The 22,962-nt window shown below is 39.5% G+C and overlaps 1 protein-coding gene across 2 annotated transcripts; it reads right to left on the bottom strand.

Moving 5' to 3' along the window:
- Positions 1–810: 810 nt before the first annotated feature.
- On the bottom strand, positions 811–22,481 carry LOC142555099 (sister chromatid cohesion protein SCC4). 2 transcript variants are annotated; one of them, XM_075665772.1, is made up of 13 exons: positions 22,125–22,481; positions 21,262–21,413; positions 14,856–14,997; positions 14,376–14,492; positions 12,774–13,272; positions 12,597–12,635; positions 12,257–12,375; positions 11,450–11,596; positions 3,587–3,676; positions 3,377–3,501; positions 1,870–2,075; positions 1,266–1,390; positions 811–1,150 (listed from the first exon to the last, which is right to left on the bottom strand). In XM_075665772.1, the coding sequence occupies exons 1-13, from the start codon at positions 22,335–22,337 to the stop codon at positions 962–964; spliced, it is 2,163 nt and encodes a 720-aa protein (XP_075521887.1). In that variant the 5' UTR covers positions 22,338–22,481; the 3' UTR covers positions 811–961. The 2 variants fall into 2 exon arrangements, with proteins under 2 accessions (XP_075521887.1, XP_075521886.1); XM_075665771.1 differs by having other exon boundaries at positions 12,257–12,378; positions 22,125–22,480.
- Positions 22,482–22,962: the final 481 nt, after the last annotated feature.

Genomic DNA, 22,962 nt, shown 5'->3' with positions numbered 1-22,962 from the left:
AATTCATCGATACTTGGTTTCAATGTCCTGTGACCAAAAAATAAAATACAATAATTTTTGTTATAATTTGAGTTCTTCAGTAACCAAACGGAAAACAGATTGAAACCTACAACCACTCGTCTTTCTTTTCCAACTATATATGCTTACTTTCTCTTCGAATATATGCTTATCTCTCTTCTTTATTGCTCTCCTTTCCACCTTTGTTATAGGACAATTTGCACTCTGCTTTTTCATATGAATTTCACATCATCATAAATGTCGATATCACTAGGCTCATAGCAAGAAGCACATCCAGTTACCATGAATCCATTGATATTTTTTCCCATCACATAAACCTTCAACTGCTTGGGGTCATGGCAGACGCTACCGATGCATTATGAATAAATCAGGAAGACGTGGAGAAGGGACGAGTTCGATCTCCAATAGCTAACAAGTCTACCTCAAGCAAAGCGGAAAAAATTAGCATTTTAAAGTGAAGTGAAGTAAAAGCATGACAACCTCTAGCTCAAGCGAGGAAGGAAAAAGGAATTTGATGCCGAAATGAAATTAATAGAACCTAATAACTTCTTGCTTAACTTTCAAATCCACGATAACTACCATTACTGTGAACACGGGACATCAACAAATGATTTGAGCAGCCGTGGATACAGGACTGAACCAAAATATGAATCCTCCAAACGGTTAAAGTGCAGAAATTTATGGAAAGAAAGAAGACGCTCCATGTAAACAGACCAGCTGATCCCTTCATAATTAGTTCTCTGAAATAGAAAGCACACTATGCATAAAACTACATCAAATAAACAGCCCGAGTTGCGAAACTATGGTGTTAATCAGCTAAATATACAATGTAATACATACACACAGAAAGATTCTATAACACCAAAACAGGGTATTACACAATAGAATGATGATAATACTTTTATGCTTTAATATGTTAAAAAGGTAATTTACAGGAGGGCTGCTATATTTTTCTCTTCCCAAGCCTCGCAATGTCCACATCCATAAGCCTAGCTGAGGAACGTGTTGGCAGGGGAGTAGATAAACCAAGTGATTCAGGAATGTCCAGACCGACACTCTGGGAAGGGCCCACAATAGACCGTTTGATATTTGACTCATTCAATTGAGGAGCTTGTAGTTTTACTTTGCTAATCTACCAAGTGCACGAATGAATATGAGGTGAGTTCCAATACCACTAAATGCAATTTTCCATAACTGATAACAATTAATCATAATGATAGATAGCCACAAGACCACATTGACTTTACCAGTTCGTTATGATGTATGGATACGCGTGCACTGGCAAGCCTTTGCTGCAAATCTTCTACTTTTCTCCTTTGATACTCCAGATTTTCCATTTCACTTTGTTTCTCTCCTGATTGCTGGTACAAAGCTGCATATATTGACATCCACACCAAAAACAATGGCAACTCCAAACTCAGTCAAAACGCAAAGAAAATGCAGACATTGCGAGCCTTGTAGCCTCATTGTTCTAGCAACATATCTTTCAATTAACCATTACAAATAAAGGTAAAAATCCATGGTTTTAAAAGAGCTAGACTCTACTATTTACTTCTCCTAATTCATAAGTTCAATACTATTATGAAGATGCAATACACGATCTGCAACCAGCTTTGCACTCATTTAACTGCAAATACGGATCGCGTCAGTGGTAATGGAGTATATAATCAGAATTTTCTACCATAAAATGGACATGCACATCAAACAAGAAATCAATCAATTTATCTGTCAAAAAATTTAGATATGCCATGAAGTCATAATTTAGTAAGGACCACAACAAAAAGGTGAAGATATCTCTGAAAAAAAAAGTCTTGATGATCGAAAGTCCAAGAGCCCAACTCTTGTATATACCTGTCAGATTTGACAGAACCCAATTTTGAGTTGGAATGTCATTGAGCTTCTTTGCCAATGTCAGGGCAGACCTTAAGATCTCTTTAGCTTGTACAGTGTCATGCAGGGAAAGTGCCAAATTTCCAAGCAGAGTCAAATATTGTGAAACAAGTTGAAGATTTCCCATAAAAGTATGAGTCATCTGCAAACCGGAGGCCAGCCGGAGTCTGCATTAAAATTATAGACTATGTAAGAAAATAAATGAGAGATTAGAGGATCTCAATTTGCGTATTAATTTTGATTGGGCCTCTTCCCAATGTGTCAGCTAATAAAGAAATCGAGTATAAGATCTGCTAGGGGACATCTTTGCTCAAGAATTTTTTTTCCTTTTCAATAAACAAAATCTTAGACTCGTATATAAGCAACTTCCATGGTCAACTGCAGATATAGAAACTTTATGAAAAATAAAAAGAGCAAAGAACAAATGATTTAATATGAATAACAAATACACATTTCCATTATGTACTTTCTATGGGAGCCGTTTTTTTACCAAGGCCTGTTGAAAATACCAGACAGAAACGAAATAGATTTCGTGCAATCCCGTTACATTAGAATCATTTTCTGGCCTCATGCTCATAAGTCTCACCTCACACGCATACCATTTATCACAGACAGCACACAAATCAATTTCAAGTAACATTGGCCAGGCTTCCCGACAATTTTTAATTCTCTCCATTCGAACTGCCATAATATCAAATGAGAAAGAAATCATGGGTTACTCAGATCAAGAGAAATAACTTCCAACTATCACTTCTCTGCATTCCCATTTTTGCATTTCCAACGATTGTTGTCGTACAAACAAATCCTTACTCCTTTGGTCAAGGTAGCATCAAATCTTTTTCTATCCGAATAAAAATTTCAATAAATTTTTGGCAGTTGTAGTTCTCAAGGTCTCAACCGACCAAATGGGGTTAAGGAAAACCAATCTAATCCCTTTTCCAACTGACAATGCAAAAACACAGTTTCTCACGTTGGACAAATTTCACTAGGAAATACCAGCCCAATGTCTCCATGAAATTTTTTTGGTAAGCATCTTATTGATAGCATTCCAATACATCGGTATAACTACTGGGAAGATATGAAAAAGAAGACTGTAAAAGTAAGTGCCAATCTAAAATGATCCCAAAGGAGATGCCATTTAACCAAACTCTTAAACATTGGATTACATGCCCCGTGGCATGAGAGCAGTAAGTATATCAGTAAAGCTCACAGTCACCCAAAATATATATTTCCTGTCCAACTAAGAAAATTGAATGCAATATAAATAGACTTGTGCCTACCTTGCATCTAAACAATTTAATACATGGAGGTGAAATGCATATTTACAATCTAATAAATAAAGCAAATTTTTTAACATCTTTGATCGGTAAAATGATGCAATACAGCCGAACTAGAAAACAAAAATTAGCATATGCTAATTAATACAAAATGACAAAATAAAATAATCATTGAGTCATTTAATGACTACCTGGCTTCTTGTACATTCTGTTGCCTCATCAGCAGAAATCCATAAGCATAAAGGGTACTGGTTTTTTCTCGCATCCCAACAAAAGAATCAATCACTCCCATAACGGGTCCAATCAAATCAACAGCCTGTGTGTAAATTAGATTGAATAATAATATCTTAACAAGGCCATACGAACACTAAAACTCTAGAACTTGAAGGAGAGGGTGCCACCTTTGCAGAAGATTCAGCATCACCAAGGCAGATAAATGAGACTGCAGCATAGATGTTGCACATCGCTTGCATTGATTTACTCCGTGTCAGCTACATGCCAAGCAGTGGTTCACAAAAGTAAAAATTCATTAAGTAGTGCAAGCCGCAGTCTCACACACCAATCTCCACAAAACTCCCAAGTACACCAACCAACCTATTACATATCTAACTGAAGTTAACGCAGCGGGATGGACAGAGAATCGGCTGAAAGCACCGTATTCTTCTTATTATTCACTCCAATGATTAGGTTACAAAGACTTAAATAATATAAACTAAGAGATAAGATAATCTACTCCTAATCTAATCCTAGGAAAACAAAATATAAAATGAATATAGATAACGAAGATAGAAGATTGATAAAAGATCCTATTCAACTAATTACGAAGATAAAAGATTAGATAAGATTGTTCAACACTCCCCCTCAAGGTGGGTCATATAGATTCATCATTCCCAGCTTGGAAGATAATTCAGCAAATGTGGGACGGAACAGAGCTTTTGTAAGTATGTCAGCTAGCTGAAGAGGAGAAGGAACATAGGTGACAGTAATAACCCCATCTTCAATCTTCTCGCTAATGAAGTGACGATCTACCTCAACATGTTTCGTCCTATCATGATGTACTGGGTTCTTTGATATGCTAATGGCAGCTTGATTGTCACACAACATTTCAACTGGATGGTTTTCTTCCATCTTTAACTCTATTAACAGTCGTCTGAGCCACATTCCTTCACATATCCCATGGGCCAATGCCCGAAATTCTGCTTCTGCACTACTCCGGGCAACGACAGATTGCTTCTTACTCCTCCACGTCACTAGGTTTCCCCACACAAATGTACAATACCCTGATGTCGAGCGTCGGTCGGTAGTGGATCCAGCCCAATCAGCATCACTGTATACCCTAGTTCTTCGATCGGTAGTCTTTCTAAATAGGATTCCTTTACCAATGGATCCTTTGAGGTACCTCAACACTCGATATGCAGCAGTCATATGTTCCTCAGTCGGATTGTTCATGAATTGACTGATAACACTTACCACAAAACCAATGTCTGGTCGTGTATGTGAAAGATATATTAGTTTTCCCACTAATCTTTGATATCTTCCCTTGTCTACTAATCAATGGTCCCCTTTTTCACCCAATTTGATATTTGGATCCATTGGCGTGTCTGTCGGCTTACACCCTAACATTCCTGTTTCTTGCAAAAGATCAGTAACATATTTGCGTTGAGAAATAAATATGCCACCAGTAGATCTGGCTATTTCCATTCCCAGAAAATATTTTAGATGTCCAAGGTCTTTCATCTCAAATTCCCTACTGAGGAGAAGTTTCACGTGATCAATTTCTTCTTTGTGATTCCCTGTGAGTACAATGTCATCCACATAAACAATAAGAATAGCAATTTTACCTTCCCTGGAGTGTTTCACGAATAAGGTGTGATCAGCCTGACATTGAGAGTAACCATCGTTTTTTAACACTTTCATGAATCGATAAAACCAAGCTCTAGGAGATTGTTTAAGTCCATACAGGGACTTTCGCAACTTGCACACCTTGTTACTCGGAATTTGGGATTCAAAGCCAGGAGGTATTCTCATGAAGACTTCCTCCTCAAGATCACCATTAAGAAATGCATTTTTGACATCAAGTTGATACAATGGCCAGTCGAGGTTAGCTGCGAGAGACAGAAGAACTCGGATAGTGTTAAGCCTAGCAACAAGAGCAAAGGTTTCTTGGTAGTCAATGCCGTATGACTGAGTATACCCCTTGGCTACAAGTCTAGCTTTTAATCGTTCTATACTCCCATCTGACTTCTGTTTCACTGTGAAAATCCACTTGCACCCGACCGGTTTCTTACCTGATGGAAGATCAGTGATGTCCCACGTGTTGTTCTTTTCTAACGCCTTTATTTCATCAAAGACAGCAATTTTCCAGTTTGGATCATTTAATGCATCTTCGATATTAGAAGGAATCCGAACCTGATCTAGATTGGCCAGGAAGGCACAATATGTAGGTGAGAACCCTTCAAATGAGACAAAATTGCCTATAGGGTGTTGTGTGCATGATCGGGTTCCTTTTCGTAGTGCAATAGGCCTTTCATCAAGATTATCATCAAGCTCACTGCTGTTAATAACATGAGTATCAGTATTAGTCAATTCTCGAGAGTGTGTACCTGGATTTATTCTCGGGGAGATGTCATTGGCAGCCTGAAGTTCTGTGGGCATTTGTATAGTCTCTTGATGATGATGCTTTCTACGAGAATATGTATGAATTGGCTCATGGAGGTTAGGTTTTCTATGATCTGGGGAGGAGTCCATTGGTGTAATAATAGATGCAAGAGGCTCTATATGTGGGATGGATGGGATTGTGAAATCCAAACTGTCTGGTTCATTAATGGAGGATGACTCCCCCTGAAGTGAAGAGCCTGGGTAGAATGGCTGAGATTCAAAGAATGTGACATCCATAGAAATGTAGTATTGTTTCGTGGTAGGTGAATAGCATTTGTACCCTTTCTGGTATGGTGAATAGCCGAGAAAGATGCACTTGGTAGCACGAGGTTCGAGTTTGTTACGGTGATGTGAGTGTATGTGGACAAATGAAGAGCAACCAAACACTTTAAGGGGAATGTCATGTAGTAAATGAGGTGAAGGATGAGTTTCTAGGAGGGTTTGGATAGGCGTTTTAAATTGCAGTATCCTTGAGGGCATTCTGTTTATTAGGTATGTGGCAGTTAGTATGGCGTCACCCCAATAGGACTGGGGAACATTCGAGGTAAGGAGTAATGCACGAGCAACCTCAAGGAGATGACGATTTTTGCGTTCAGAGACTCCGTTTTGTTGAGGGGTATAAACACATGAGCTTTGGTGAATAATCCCATGTGATTGCAGATAACTTCCCAACTCAGAATTGAAATAATCACGAGCCCTATCAGTGCGTAACACACGAATATGAGAGGAAAATTGGGTTTTGATCATTGAGTGAAAATGTTTAAAGATCTTAGTACTTTCAGATTTATTTTTCATGAGGAAAACCCACGATAGCCGTGTGTGGTCATCGATAAACAAGATAAACCAGCGAGTTCCGTTAAGGTTGGGGGTATTAGATGGCCCCCAAATATCACTGTGGATAAGAGAGAATGGCGAAGATGGTTTATAACAATTGGATCTGAAAGTTGTACGTGTGTGTTTAGAAAATTGACAAATATCACAATTAAATGGAATTTTATTGCAAAATAAGTCTGGAAACAATTTTTGAAGATACAAAGGATTTGGATGACCTAAACGATAGTGCCATAAAACAATATCCTTGATCTTATTAGAACTTAAAGCAGAAGTAGAGTGAGATACTGATTTTGGGGCAGAAGGTAAGTCCGAAGCACCATCTGTCTTGAGAATATATAATCCCCCTGAAAGTTCAGCACTGCCAATCTTCTTCCCCGATGCCACATCCTGGATAACACACGAATTACACAAGAACTTAGTCAGGCAACCAAGCTCATGATTCAGTTTACTAACAGATAGTAAATTACACGCAAGTTCTGGCACAAACAGGACTGAATGAAGACAAATATCCTTAGTTAACTGAATGGAGCCATAACCAGTCACGGTGGATAGAGAACCATTGGCTATTCGAACTGTGTTAGGAGCATTGCACTGCTGAAAACTATGAAAGTAGTTGAGGCACCCAGTCATATGGTCGGATGCACCTGAGTCAATTATCCAATAGGATGACATATCATGTTGTGAGGATGTAAATGAGGCAATACCTGAGTGAGCCACATTAGCGATGCTGCTGAGAGATGGAGTGGCAGTGACAGTAGGCTGTCCAAACAACTTCTGGAGAGCATCGAGTTGTTCCTTCGTGAAGGGTGGCTGTTCTGAATTTTGAGAATCAACAGTGGCTGTGTTTGCGCGTCATTCTCTTGCCGGTTTCCAATCGGCAGGTTTCCCATGAATTTTCCAGCAAGTATCTATAGTATGTGAAGATTTGCGACATTTTGGACACCACAGACGGCTTTGTTTGTGTTGGCCAATACCGGGTAAATTTGGAATCATACGCATACCACCATTAGAGTCATCACTGGGTGAAGGGAGACGATGTTGGGCAGCCAAGGCAGATGCGTCGACAGTTGAGGGAAGATCTGCCGTTGTTAACATAATCTTCCGACGGCTCTCTTCATGACGAACAACAGAGAATACACCTCGAAGGCTTGGTAATGGTTTAGTGCCCAGAATTCTCCCCCTTACGTCGTCAAGTGATGGATTGAGTCCAGACAGGAATCTGAATATCCTTCGCTGCTCCACAATACACCTAAATCGGTCACCATCTGCTGGACACTCCCAGTCATGTACTTCAAAGAGATCTAATTGCTGCCATAGACGTGTAAGTGCATTGAAGAAATCAGTGACGGAGGACTCTCCTTGGCGGAGATCTTGCAACCGGCATTCGATAGCAAACAATTCGGAGGTGTTATCTTTGCTGGAGTATGTGTCCTTTGCGGCGTCCCAGATTTCCTTGGCACTGCGATATAGGAGAAAGTTCTCTCCTATCTCGGTTGTCATGGAATTTATTAACCAAGACATAACCATACAATTCTCTGAATTCCACATCCGGGATTTTGGATCGTCAGAAGTAGGACATATCGCTTCCCCGGATAGGAAGCCATCTTTACCGCGGCCACAGATGAAAAGCTTGACAGATTGTGACCACTGTAAATAATTCTTGCCATTCAGACGATGACAAGTGATGGGTACCGACGGGAAATCAATTGCCGAGGGGTTGTGTTCTTGAGGAAGGGATATTTTCGGCGTTGCCATACCGTGTTTGGTCATGTATATCCCGCTGGCTCTGATACCATGAAGTTAACGCAGCGGGATAGACAGAGAATCGGCTGAAAGCACGTATTCTTCTTATTATTCACTCCAATGATTAGGTTACAAAGACTTAAATAATATAAACTAAGAGATAAGATAATCTACTCCTAATCTAATCCTAGGAAAACAAAATACAAAATGAATATAGATAACGAAGATAAAAGATTGATAAAAGATCCTATTCAACTAATTACGAAGATAAAAGATTAGATAAGATTGTTCAACACTAACCCATTATCATACTGGTCCCTACGTACTAAAAATGAAACAATGGTCCAAAATGGTAGATTGAAAGTCTTTGATTTTTAGATTCAGGGGAAATCATAAATCCTGTATGTTTTTCTAATTGATATTTGAAAAGAAGACTGCTAAGTAGCATATGAAATATACAAAAGAAGATCGCTTGTCAGAAAATATATGTGTTGTATTAAAGAATGAATTTATACAGCATTATTAGTTGTATGCCTTAGATGACGTATAATTTTAAGTCCATCATATTTTAAATATCCATGATGAACGATTGTCCATAATTGTAGTTTCAAAGACTTTGATTTTGAGATTCGGGGAAAATTTCTAGCTGATTTTTCAAAAGAAAACTTCCAAGTAGCACACGAAATACAAAAAGGAAGACTGCTTGTCAGAGAATATTTGTGTTGTATTAAAGCGTAAATTTATCTGGCATTGTTAGTTGTGTTTACATGGTGGATATTTTGTAAGTCCATTATATTTTAATTATCCGGTGTGACTTTTCTCTATAGAGGAGATAACCTAATGCTATTATTATTCAATATGTACTCATTTCTTTTTCGACATGGTACCAAAGTAGAAAACTTAGATTTAGATTTGTCCCTATCCTTTTTTCCCGAGATTTTTAAAAAAATGGTACCGTTCACATGAATACTACAATCTGGAACTGTTCATGACTTGAAATGTTGATGTAATTTTATTTATTTTTCTTTGTTGTTTCAATATATATATATATATGTATATATATATATGTATATATATATAATTGGCTTTTTGGTTCCTAATGTTTGATTAAGACAAGATTTTCAAGGAGGCTTTTCTACTTAGATAGTTAGATGGCAAGGCTCCTATTCGCTACCTCACTTTGGTATTGTCATCAGTTACCTATTACAATGGCATCATTCCTTGGTACTCCATCACTGCTAAAACTAAAGTAAATTTTATTTTGAATGTTTAGTTGAGTCCTGATTGAGACATGTCAATCAGGAAAACATCATCGTGTTTTTGATCTTGGTCGAGTTGATAAACCAAGTTTGTACATCTCAATAAAATGGTATGGCTGTGAAAAAGCATCGGCATCTTCTAGATGTAGTTCAGACCTTTATGATTCACCTGGGGTTTAATAACTTAATACCTTTTTGTCTATGCCGTTTTGTGTGAATGTCAGCACGATAAATAGAATATCATCTCTATATGGAGGTTAATACCTCTTTGCCAATGATGTTTTGTGTGGATATCACTTGATAAATCGAATATCATCTTTTCTTCGGGGACTTGATCGGCGAGTTTTTCCACTAAATCCCAGTCATTGGGTATGAATGATCTAGATGAGTTGAAATCAAGTGTGTACTTGTTGGATACTCTCATTCCAAAAATGACCATTGCTATTTCTTTTCTGATGCATATTTTTTGTAATCTTCTCCTATTTTCATTCCACTAGGATAGATGAATCAGGTATCTTTGTTCCACTTCCTCAACCTATAGATCCTTCCTCCAACGATGTGTCTATCTATATCTCGATGCCCACACCATTGTAAGTGTATTTCCAAAAGAATGAAAACACAGGGTCTCTCGTGATCAACACGAAGTCCGTAAAATCTGATCCTAACCATCACCAGCCTGTTTCTGATTTAGATGTGCCTATTGCCATTCATAAAGGCCTTCATCGAATTTTGTTTCTAATGAGCATCTTTATGCAAATCTCAGTCTATTCTCCTTTCCTTGTCTATATTTGTCCACCATATCACTAGAAGTCATTAAATTATATCTTAAACAATACTTTCTATCTCTTGGGATAGAGATAGCCTGTAGAAAATCACTAGTTGATACATCTCAAAGGAAATATACACCCGACCTTTTACAAGAAACTGAGTTACTTGTGCATGAACTTGAGAGCACTTTATTGATTTCGACTATGATTTCTGGCTAAAGATTGAGAGACATTTGAGGACACATTCCAGTATCATTGACTTAATGGAAAAATTGTATATCTGTTCATTTAGCATTTACCGAAGTTGTAAGTCAATATATGCAGAAGCCTAAGGTTTTACAATGAAGACCTACCTTAAGAATACTTGCTTTTATAAAAAAAAACTCTTAGAACAGGATTTATTGTATGGGAACAATGGGCATTTTGATGTTAAAACCTGTTAGACACAACTTATGCTTGTACATCTACATCTACTCAATTCTCACATTGGTAAAAATTTGGTGATTTGGAGTCATTATTTCTATAATCATGTACTCCATGAGAGGAACCAACATATACAGGTTGATTGTCCTTTTGTTCACTGATGTGATGACAAAATAACAAGCACTCCCTTACAGGTTATCTATATCTTCACAAAGGATTTAGGAGCAGGCTTGTTCTCATTTTTCGTTCCAAGTGAGGTATGACAAATCTATATGGTCCAACTTAAAAGGGAGATCGGAGAATATTTTTGTTGTGTCACAACATAATTTTTTATTTATTTTTTAATTAACAAATTTTTTTCTTGTATTGTTAGTTGTGGATTTTAGATACTAGATATCTGCAAGTCCATTGATATTCTACATGTATGGTATGCGGAGATAATCTAACATTCGTATCATTTGATGAACTAATTTTTTTCTCGACACAGCTAAGGGTAAAGATTACTGAATAGAAATACTCAACAGGACTTATTAATGTAATTCTGCTAAGTGAGCAAGCAGATACAGAATATTGACTTTACTTTGGAAGCTTCAAGAAAATGAAAACTGGCTTCGCTGTAACAGCCAACTGAATGAGCATAGTGCCCCCTTAGTGTCTCAATAGTACTCTCACAATCCTGCAAGATTGTTGGGAAGCGTACAAACCAATTTTGCATCTGTACCAAAGCCTGGAAAGTGGTGAAATTAGTGTCATTATCACATCACTATCCAAAAAGTAAATGGAAAGAGGAAATAAAAAAAATAAATAAAAAGGTTCAAGTATCAAGCGAGGAGAGAAAGCACCAACAGGTCAATCAGTTTGCATAATTCAGCATTTGATACACACAAGTAAAGAATTGCTCATGAGTAGTGAGCTTAGTATAATACTCAAATGACTACACCATGTTACATTCATTTGTAGAAGTGGATTGCCCCACACCTCCTGTTTTCCCTGTCCTCCCTCTTACATTCCAACCAAATAAGAAAAAATATTGGAGTTACCCTCTTCCAAAGTGTCCCCTGTTCTAACCCATATACAATGTGATCATCAATACTGATGGCCATGAGGGTTGTAAACATAAATATTGCGTTTAGACTTTCCTATGGGGATTGTTGCATAGCATCCTTCTAGTATAGGAGTAAAAATTTGACATTGAGCAAGAATTATTTTCAGCCAAAAGCAATTGAACAAAAAGCCGAGTTTAAAAGGCACACAGTTTGAAATAAAGCATTAGCAATGCACAACACTTGAACAAAAAATAGCTAAATGATATCCATTTCAAGTGTATAAAAAAGGTGAAGACGACTTGCAAGTATAATATATAGCAAAGATGAAGGTAATAACGAACCTCTTGAGCTTCAACAAATTCACTTCGTGTAAGATCAATTGCTACTTTGTTTTCAAGGAGCTGCATAAGCAACATCAAGTAGACACCAGCAATCCAAATTGCTGAATGTTGCAATTCCACTTCTGACATCCAGCAATTTTGAAAAGATGCGTGAGACTTCCAAGATATATTTGCTAATCACCATATAACAGATAATGTTCATAAACTAATCACCATTAGAAGAGATGAGAATTCTCTGTTCATTTGGAGCCTAGTGCTCTTGACTGAAGCTAAAAACCATGCCTCTAAAACTTACTTCATTCTGTTATTTCAGATGTATAATGCAAACACAAAGCCTCACCTTTGACACCATCGGTAATGCCCAGTTGAACCAGTTCCTCTGAAAGTAAGACAAATGGGTCGTTAGAAATGAGTGTCCGATGCGATTCTGATATGCTTTAGTCTTGGAAAAGAATTTTCTTAATGCAGAAGGTACAAAGAATGATACTAAAACTGCGTTTTACTTTCCAAAACCAACCTTGGATAATTTGCATTCCAGATTGAATCCTCTTTCCACACTCCTTAAATAGTCCTTTTGGGCGGCCAAAGACCACAGCCATAAGATCTACCAACGCATAGACCACACTTTTTGGCAGCCACTCACCATCAATCGGAGGCAAGGCCAACTCAAGCTTATCAGCCCATGCTCTCTTCACATTTCCAAAGTACGCAGGTTCCAAAGTTGTTTTCCCAAATGAACTCATTCCACCATAACTGCCAATCTGTTCTTCAAGCTTAGCTTTTTTTTTAGCAAGAGCAGATCTGTCTCTGTGATCCAAATTAGAATGGAGGCTATTATTTAATGAATCAAGCTCAATGGTTAGTTCTTGGACATGCTGCAATCTCTGTAAATCAGACTTCATAACAGCGTCCAATTTATCAATGCGTTGAGCAGCATTCTTGTAGTCACATATCCGGAGGAGGTAAAACAAGTGCAGAAGCTCATGATAGAACAGTAAGCCAAGGCACTGACTTTGCTGTCTCATTTGAACATGTCGAACAGAACATACAAAAAAGAAAAAAAATTCTCTATTTCAGCAGGTAGTGTAGCGCAAGATCTTCCAAGAAGGAAAATATAATATTTATAATTAGTTTATATTCTAATTGATATAGACTTGCAAATAAAGTTAATGGACATATATGTAGCATAAAATCTCTATCAAGTCATATAATTAGACTGTATTGCCATTAGATGTTATGCTTCATTCTTTGTCTATACTCAATCAGTCAATCCATTCAAGGGGATGAAGATATACCTAGATGTCTGGAGCAAATATGAAAAAAATTGTTTCAATTAGCCTCACACACACACAAACACACAAAGTACATGGAATAGATTAAGCTATAAATAAATTAAAAGTTAAACACATGAACATGTGTATACAGATTAGGCCCATAAGCTAGACATTATAGACACATAACCATATATATATAGACTAAGCCCAAGGACCGGATTTCTTAAAAGCCATATCCACTAAATACACTAAGCCAAGGGGCTAGGTTTATCCTGTCTAGCACCAAAAGTAGCTCTGCCCCTACATAGGTGTGAGGGATGATAAACAAAAGAACTCTAGCTAGCCTGTCGCCTAGGCGCAGCCAGACGCTCGCCTTTTATAACAATGAGTATGTGTCTTTTGTATCTTTATACTTCTGTTTTCCCAAAAAACATGATAGTTAGGGATTTTGTCAAATACCACTTTGGAAAAGGGAGTATTATCTGCAATCAACCCAAATAGGAAACCGGGCATTACATTACAGATTAAGAAAGCATAATTTCAGAAAAGTATGCCGCAGCCCTAAAGTCTTTCTTGGCCGTAGAATAGCCTAAAAAGTCAAGACTGATGGTGAATACTAGTGTTGTGTGCAACGTTGTAAAAACAGTAAAATACCCCAACAAATTAGAAGATTCAACAACCAATACAGCAGAAAACTAGGACAGGACAGTTTTCCAAGAAATCGAATATATCAATCACAGGATTCAGAAAAGTTTTCAAGTCAAAATGGTATAGGCCGGTTAGAAACAGTAGAGAGTCAGAGAAGGAAGTTAAAACAAAAATAAAAATGTCGTGGACTTTCTTACCTTATCTGGCTCTATGGATTCCCATACCACATTGCATCTAGCAATAGATTCTGCTACAAGACTTGTGTTGTCCCACTGCATCACATGCACGTGCAATAACGAAGTAGAAAAGAACATCTGATCCACAGACGGCAAAAAACAGAATTAGATGCATATCTGCACAGTCAAAAAACTGATCATATATAAAGCATAAGAACTCTATTGGACAAAAATTAAATAATGAAATGACCATTGCCTAAATTAAATCAAAACACATTAACACTTATAGATTGATGATACATGAATAGTCTGATGGTACATGAATAGTCTGATATGCTTGCCAAAACAATCAAGTAAATAAAAACCACCACAATTGTATCGAGATCACTTGACAGAACGAGTGATTTAAACTTCCATAAAACAGTTCTTTATTAATCCAAACCGCAATGCTTTTACCATCAATATATTTATCGATTAAGCTCAATTTTGAATATGAAGAACCTGCAATTCCGGATAACACATCTCTGTTGCAGAAGCAAGTCCCTGTTGCAGAGCTGAAATCGACCCATTATAGTCCCCTTCAATTACCAAGGCATTTGCAAGCTGAGAAATGAAGTTGCAAGACCATAATCTTCCCACAAACCTTCAATGAGCAATCCATCGCAGGTTTAGAGCACAAAATTATGGTATAGCATAAGATTTGGCATACCTTTCAGTTAAAATCATACTTGCAATAGCATAAGAAGATATCATACTCAAAGTTTTAATCCTTCTTCACACAAGCAGCACTCTAACAGCGTTATGGATAAATACTCTTAGACGAAATCCAATATCAGATAAAACAGAAACATCACATAATGATTCCCAAAGGACGATTTTTAGCCTTCAGATATTCATGAAAACAATAGTGTTACTGTTATATCTAGAACAACCGCATTGTCAACTAAAGAGCTCAAGAACCGAGAGCAGAATAGACTCAAAAATATGATGACAACATCTACTGCATGTGTTCTGAGCCCAGGGTCAATTGTGAAAGACTTGGGTCCAACAGGCCAGAGACATCCAAAGGCCCAACTAAAATAGCCTTCGAGAAGCCCAAGATAATTAAGACGTATGCTAGGAGAAATAAGGGGAAGAAACACGTGAATGAGAGGGAATAAAAGGGCAGTTAGAGGAGAGGAGAAATGCATTCAGTTACAAATATTGTTGAGTGATCACCAGCACTTGCTAGGGAGAAAAGTCTTGTACAGAGTGTTTAACTCTGGGTTCTTCTTTCATTATTGAATACAATATTTCATTTCCTTATTTGTTCTTCATTTCTGGAATTATATCATTGAATCCTTTGAGTTCATAACATTTGGTCCGACCTGCCGAATTCGAAGGACGCACGTAGAAGATGGCCAGCACACGTAACGATGCGAAGTTGGAAACAATGGAACGATCAGTGAATGGGCTGCAGGAGAGTATGCTGTTGGTACAGGGGAGGTTGTATAAACTCGACCAAACGCTCGGCGGTTTCCATGAGCTGAGGGGACTAATGGAACAGCTGATCAAAACACAAGGAGGAGGGAAGGGTCACGATCATTATGAAGAGGCGCTAGAAGGAGGGCGGGACGAGAGCGCGGGAGCCACCAACGGTGGGGGACACAAAACAATTACAGAAGAGATGAGGATAGCATTGAGGAGGATCGAATTACCTGTATTCGAGGGAGAGGACCCGATGGGTTTGCTGGGGAAAGTGGAGCAATACTTCGATGTTCACAACACCCCAACCGGATGTAGGCTCAAACTGGCTTACGTCTGTATGCAAGGATCCACCATTCATTGGTTCCGCTGGATGAAGGCGAGGGTCCCCAACATGAACTGGGATCGGTTTGCGGAAGAGTTGATTAAGAGATATGGTGGGTACGAGGCTAATCCATTTGAGCTCATAGCATCGCTGAAGCAGGGACAACAACCCATTGACACATACATTGAACGATTTGAGATGCTGGTTACCCAGATTGGTGACGTTCAAGAGGACCAATGCCTGGGTTATTTTATGAGCGGGTTGCGGGAGGAGATTCGTCGGCGCATGATTGTTCATAGTCCGCGGACAGTGGATCGCGCGATGTTGTTGGCAAGGGGGTTGGAAGTGGAGTTGTTCGGTAAGGTGATGGATCGTGGCAGAAGTAGATCTGGGCTTGGCCAGGGTCTTGATCAGAGAGGGCCCATGAATATGAATTGGGCTCCTCAGGCCCATTCCTCTGATAAGGAACGCCATATTGGTAACCCACCGTCGCGTCTTAATGCAAGAACGTTGGGTCCAGGAGAAGAATATCCCCACAGGACGCACGGCCCGACGAATTACGGAGGGGGATCGCGATCATATCCTGGTGGGAACAGTGGCGGAACAATGAGGACCCCAGTACCGAAGCATCGTGACGGAAAAATTGTATCACACCAAGAGTTTTTGCACAGGAGGGAGAAAGGGCTATGTTTTAAATGTGGAGAACCATATCACCCCTTACACCGATGTGCGAATAAGAGTCTACGGGTGACGATTTTGGCGGAAGAGGATGGGGAAGAAGTCGAGGAAGGCCAGGGGGCAGCCGAGGAGGGAGGTGACAAACAGCGGGCGGAGGATGAAGCATGGGTGGGAGCCCCAGTTACTGAATACAACACGCTGGAGCTGCCAATGTACCCCGTCAGCGGTATTAATCAACCGCAGACACTGAAAATGAAAGCGAAGGTAGCAGGACGAGAGGTGGTGGCCATGGTTGACAGTGGTGCGAGCCACAACTTCATATCAAAAAAATTGATTGCTGATTTGGGAATCAAAGTGGATGAGGGTGTGAAATTTAGCGTGTGCATGGGGGATGGATGCCGTGTGGCTTGTCAAGGGTTGTGTAAAAGTGTAGAAGTCGATTTGGGTCTTTGCCAGATACAAATCGAGGGATATCTTTTTGAGTTGGGTGAACTTGATCTCATTCTGGGCGTTGACTGGCTGCGAACTTTGGGCGACGTCATGCTGAATTGGGCCAATATGGAGATGAGATTTACGTGGCATGGGCAGACGGTGGTTCTACGAGGGGACCCGACGCTCAGTAGATCCGTGGTATCGTTCAGATCCCTTGCTAAAGTGAGAGAGGTGGAATTCTGTGGGGCGGTGCTGGTCAAGTGGAATGACAGTGGGCTGAGGAAACTAGCAGTAGAGCGAGAAGGTTCCAATAAGGCAATTGACATTCTCCTCTCTCAGTACGGAGGAGTATTTCAAGAGCCTACAGGATTGCCTCCTCGACGATTGCAAGATCATGTCATTAACATCAAGGAGGGATATGGGCCGGTATCGGTGCGACCATATCGCTACGCCCATCACCAAAAAGATGAGATAGAACGGATGGTGCGAGACATGCTCAAATCGGGTGTCATACAGCCAAGTAGCAGCCCATACTCCAGCCCCGTAATTTTTGTAAAAAAAAAGATGGTAGTTGGCGCTTTTGTATTGATTATCGAGCCTTGAATGAGATCACCATACCTGACAAATATCCTATTCCAGTGGTTGAAGAGCTTTTCGATGAATTGCATGGTGCGAGGTACTTCTCAAAGTTGGATCTCAGGTCGGGGTATCACCAAATTCGAGTTCAACCCGAGGATATTCCGAAAACAGCGTTTCGAACGCATGATGGGCATTACGAATTTGTGGTAATGCCCTTTGGTTTGAAAAACGCCCCGGCAACGTTCCAAGCCACCATGAATGAGGTATTCCGGCTTTATCTGAGGAAATTTGTTCTTGTATTTTTTGATGACATACTGATTTACAGTGAAGGGTGGGAGGAACACTTGTTGCATGTGAGATTGGTGCTCGATGTACTGGTGAATAACAGTCTGGTTTTGAATAAAAAGAAATGTCACTTTGGGCTGCGTCAAGTAGGCTACTTGGGACATATTATCACTGGTCAAGGGGTAATGGTAGATCCAGACAAGATAACAAGTGTTAGTCAGTGGCCGAGACCGAAAAACACAAAGGGCTTGAGGGGATTTCTGGGGTTGACAGGTTACTACAGAAAATTCATTAAAGATTATGGGAAGATTGCTAAACCATTAACTGACCAGCTGAAAAAAAATAACTTCTCCTGGAATGACATGGCAGAGGAAGCATTTGTCAAACTCAAAGAGGCTCTGAGTACGGCTCCTGTACTTAAAATGCCCAATTTTAGTCAAGAGTTTGTGGTGGAGTGTGATGCATCAGGAGTGGGGCTAGGGGCAGTGCTGGTCCAAGAGGGCAGGCCCATCGCTTATTATAGTAAGGCCTTGGCTGAGAGGGCTTCAACAAAATCAACGTATGAACGAGAATTAATGGCTTTGGTATTAGCTGTCCAACATTGGCGCCACTATCTGTTGGGACGGAAGTTCACAGTGATAACCGATCATAAGCCACTAAGAAGCCTCTTGCAGCAACGAATTACCACTCCTGACCAACAATATTGGTTGGCCAAACTGCTTGGTTATGAGTTTGAAATCCAGCACAAGAGAGGGTTGGAGAATGGGGCAGCCGATGCGTTGTCTCGAAGAGAAGACAGGGGAGAATTGATGGTTTTGACAAAAGCTGAATGGGTTGAGATGAACGAACTTAAAGATGCAGTTTGGGGGGATCAAGAGCTGAGGAAGATTATTGACAGAATTCAAAGAGAGGACAGGACCAACAACCATTACATGTTAGTCAACGATTGTTTGTAGCACAAAGGCAGATTAGTGATTCCGCAGTCATCACAGTGGGTCACCAAGTTGTTAAACGAGTTTCATAGCACTCCAGTTGGGGGACACGCTGGTGCATTACGAACATATAAGAGGGTAGCAAGTAATTTTTATTGGAAGGGGATGAAGGCCGATGTCAGGAAGTTTGTAGCTCAGTGTTCGACCTGTCAAAAACAAAAGTATGAGGCCACTAAACCTGCGGGATTACTCCAACCGTTGGTACTTCCAGAAGTGGTTTGGGAGGATTTAGCCATGGATTTTATTACGGGACTCCCGAAATCACCCGTAATCAAAAGGGTATGATGTAATATTGGTGGTAATAGACAGGCTATCCAAATATGCACATTTTTTGCTGTTGAAACACCCCTACAAGGCAAGTGCAGTAGCTGAGCTGTTTGTCAAGAATGTGGTGAAATTACATGGGGTTCCAAAGACGATTGTGAGCGACAGGGATGTTGTGTTTATGAGTCTATTTTGGTCTGAAATTTTCAGGCTACAGGGAACCCAACTAAAAATGAGTACAGCGTATCACCCTGAGACCGACGGACAGAGTGAAGCGCTAAACAAGTGCGTTGAGACTTACCTACGCTGCTTCTGTTCAGAACAGCCTAAAAGTTGGGCTCAGTGGATACATTGGGCAGAATATTGGTACAATACTTCTTATCAAACATCAGCGGGAATGAGTCCATTTGAAGTGGTAAATGGGCACAAGCCACCGAGCATGACTCAATTTATTCCGAGAGAAACGCAAGGTGGCAGCTGTATCACAGGCATTAGGGGACAGAGATGAGCTTTTGCGGCAACTCAAGTATAATCTGGGAAGAGCTCAGCAGTACATGACGAAACATGCTAACAAGAAACGGCGAGATGTTCAATATCAGGAAGGAGACATGGTATACTTGAAGTTGAGACCACATAGGCAGAATTCAGTATGCTCCAGAGTTGCTCAGAAACTATCTAACAGATTCTATGGGCCATTTAAGATTGAAAAGAAGGTGGGAACAGTTGCCTATAAGTTACAGCTGCCCGAGGGGTCGAGGGTACATCCAGTTTTTCATGTTTCATGATTGAAACGAGCAGTGGGCACTTCTGATTGTGAGATCAAACTTCCTGAGGAGATCGACACAGATTTGCTCATGACTTTTGAACCTGATGTGGTTTTAGCAGAGAGAATTAAACAGCTAAAAGGGCAGCCCTGTCAACAGATTCTAGTGAGATGGAAGGGCCGAACCGAAGAGGAAGCTACATGGGAGAGTCTGGAAGATTTTCAAGAGCAGTTTCCTGATTATGAGCCCAGGGTCAATTGTGAAAGACTTGGGTCCAACAGGCCCAGAGACATCCAAAGGCCCAACTAAAATAGCCTTTGAGAAGCCCAAGATAATTAAGACGTATGCTAGGAGAAATAAGGGGAAGAAACACGTGAATGGGAGGGAATAAAAGGGCAGTTAGAGGAGAGGAGAAATGCATTCAGTTACAAATATTGTTGAGTGATCACTAGCACTTGCTAGGGAGAAAAGTCTTGTACAAAGTGTTTAACTCTGGGTTCTTCTTTCATTATTGAATACAATATTTCATTTCCTTATTTGTTCTTCATTTCTGGAATTATACCATTGAATCCTTTGAGTTCATAACAGCATGCTACCTAAATGATTCTTCATTCATTTTCAGCAAAAATATAAAGACTTCAGTGGTGGTGTTGCTGCTATTATTATTATTATTATAAGTGAGAATGAGACACAACTGCTTTCTGAAACTCCAGGCAAGGCAAATATAACAAAAAATTAAACCACTGCAGCTAAATGTTCAGCAATTTGGGTGATTTTAAGGGAACATAAAGACTTAAAATAGCAGTCTTGTCATTCACAATAAAAGGAGGCTATGTTCAACTGCTTTCCATGGACAAAGCAACAACAAAAAAAACATAATACTAAAGTGGGTTATTGTGAATTAACCGAGACACATTTTTACTTGGCCAGGATGTGCATTTCCAAGATCAACATGTTCAGTAGGCTGTCAATGCTATTGTTTAAGATTATTTCTCTATAGTTTGAATTCAATAAGAGGGTCCCCCACCTGCTCTTAGAAGAAACCTAGAGGTACCTATTATAGAACCAACAAGCAGAAACTGAAAACAGAGAAAGAGTGCCATAATTCCATATATAGTGCATACCCATCTCCAGAACTCGCAGAAAGTTCTAAACCCTTCTTCAGCATCTGTTTTTGTGAAGGAATCGCTCCCACAAGATGGTAGCACTGACTCAACAGACTATATGTTCTGCACTTGAGCTCAAAGCAAGAAGGAATAGAGTTCAGGAGAAGTTGCTGCGCCAGTTAACAGTCCATCAGAAAATGAAAGAACACTTTTGCCAAGCAATTGAATTTTATATACAAGAACCTTAGACCTGAGACATCATGTTTTCTTTAGCACAAATTCAAAAATAATGTGACATGGTGTGATGAAGGAAACAAATCTACAAAAGCTGGTGCTGGGAGCTGTGAATCTCTAGAAAGAATGCACCCCTGTACACATGCAGGGTTTTATAATAACTGTGTGGATGATAACGGTGCACAGAGAAAAACAGGTAACGTTGCATAATGGCAAAGAAACTATGTCTGGATCCCGGTTACTTTCTAAATTTCTATGTCTTGGACGCGGCACAGTGTGAGCCTAATGTATTACTTCAAATGCTTAAACAAATTTTGCATCCACTGGAGAATCATGTTGCCCTTTTTTCTACTTGGTTTGGCAAAGTGAAAACAGACATGTGTACTTTAGCCACGAACACCCACCAGAAGTCACTAGTTTTAAGTCTTAAGATTGCACGTATAAAAAAAACGATAATACTGTTTACATATTACTAGAAGTATATCCAAATTTATTCAGTGTTGCACTCAACAAAAACAATCAAATCATAATCTCTCGACCCCATCATGGAAGAACATAGAAAGTGAAAGTTAAAGTAGTAAAACTAAAGATTGAACAAAAAAACAAATTAACAAAAAAACACAGGCAACAGAAAATGAAAGGTATACCGAGCGTTCAAGATGAGCTTTGGCGTGGTTGACATTATGGGAGTGCTTGAGAAGTAGAGTAGCGATTCGAAGGCGGGTCTTGATTTCGATAATTGGGAGAAAAGAAACGGGGCTCTGACAAATGGCCTCGAGGCATTTCACCGCTTTCCCTATCTCCTTCCTCTGCTCGTGCTGCTCCGCCAGACTCCAAAGCCCTTCCGCCACCGCTTCCATTGCCGGCAATTATGCAGCTGCTTTTACAGTAGCTGTTGAGGTAGTAGAGATGTAAATGGGGGGATTTCTGGCCATTGGAAACTATGAAATTTGAAGATACTCAGTGTCAAAGCATGTTTGAGTGAATTTCCGTCAACGAATGAAACGTGTTTACGTAGTCCCCGGGTCAAAATTAACGGTGACCCGGACCGGGATCGTAACCGGTCAACATGTCGGTCAATCGTTGACCCGATTCGACGGTCAAAATCGGAAACGGGTCGGTTATGGTTCATGTTGCAGCAGCTAACATTTAAATTTTTATGGATGAAAAATTCAACATGGATTTATTGACAACATTCTTCAGGATCTTAACCCGTAAGCTGCATGCTTCTTTGGCAATAATTTGTGCTAGATATCGTATATATACATATTATTTAAAAATAAAAACAAATTATTGAGTTGTCAATATCATAAATTTCAAAATTCAATTCAGACTTTATTGATTTAGAAAACAGTTTTAATATTCATAATTCATAATTCAATTCAGATTTTTTATAATCTTAACATTTTTTGGCATCATCACGATGCACATAGTCCAAAATTTCTTGCTACTTGTTACAAGGACGGTCTGTAAATGATCAAGCCT

This window comes from Primulina tabacum, chromosome 9, assembly GCF_025594145.1.
Source record: "Primulina tabacum isolate GXHZ01 chromosome 9, ASM2559414v2, whole genome shotgun sequence".
NCBI classification, from domain to species: domain Eukaryota; kingdom Viridiplantae; phylum Streptophyta; class Magnoliopsida; order Lamiales; family Gesneriaceae; genus Primulina; species Primulina tabacum.
Note: the sequence above shows the minus strand (reverse complement) of the source record. Positions and strands in the feature narration are given on the sequence as shown.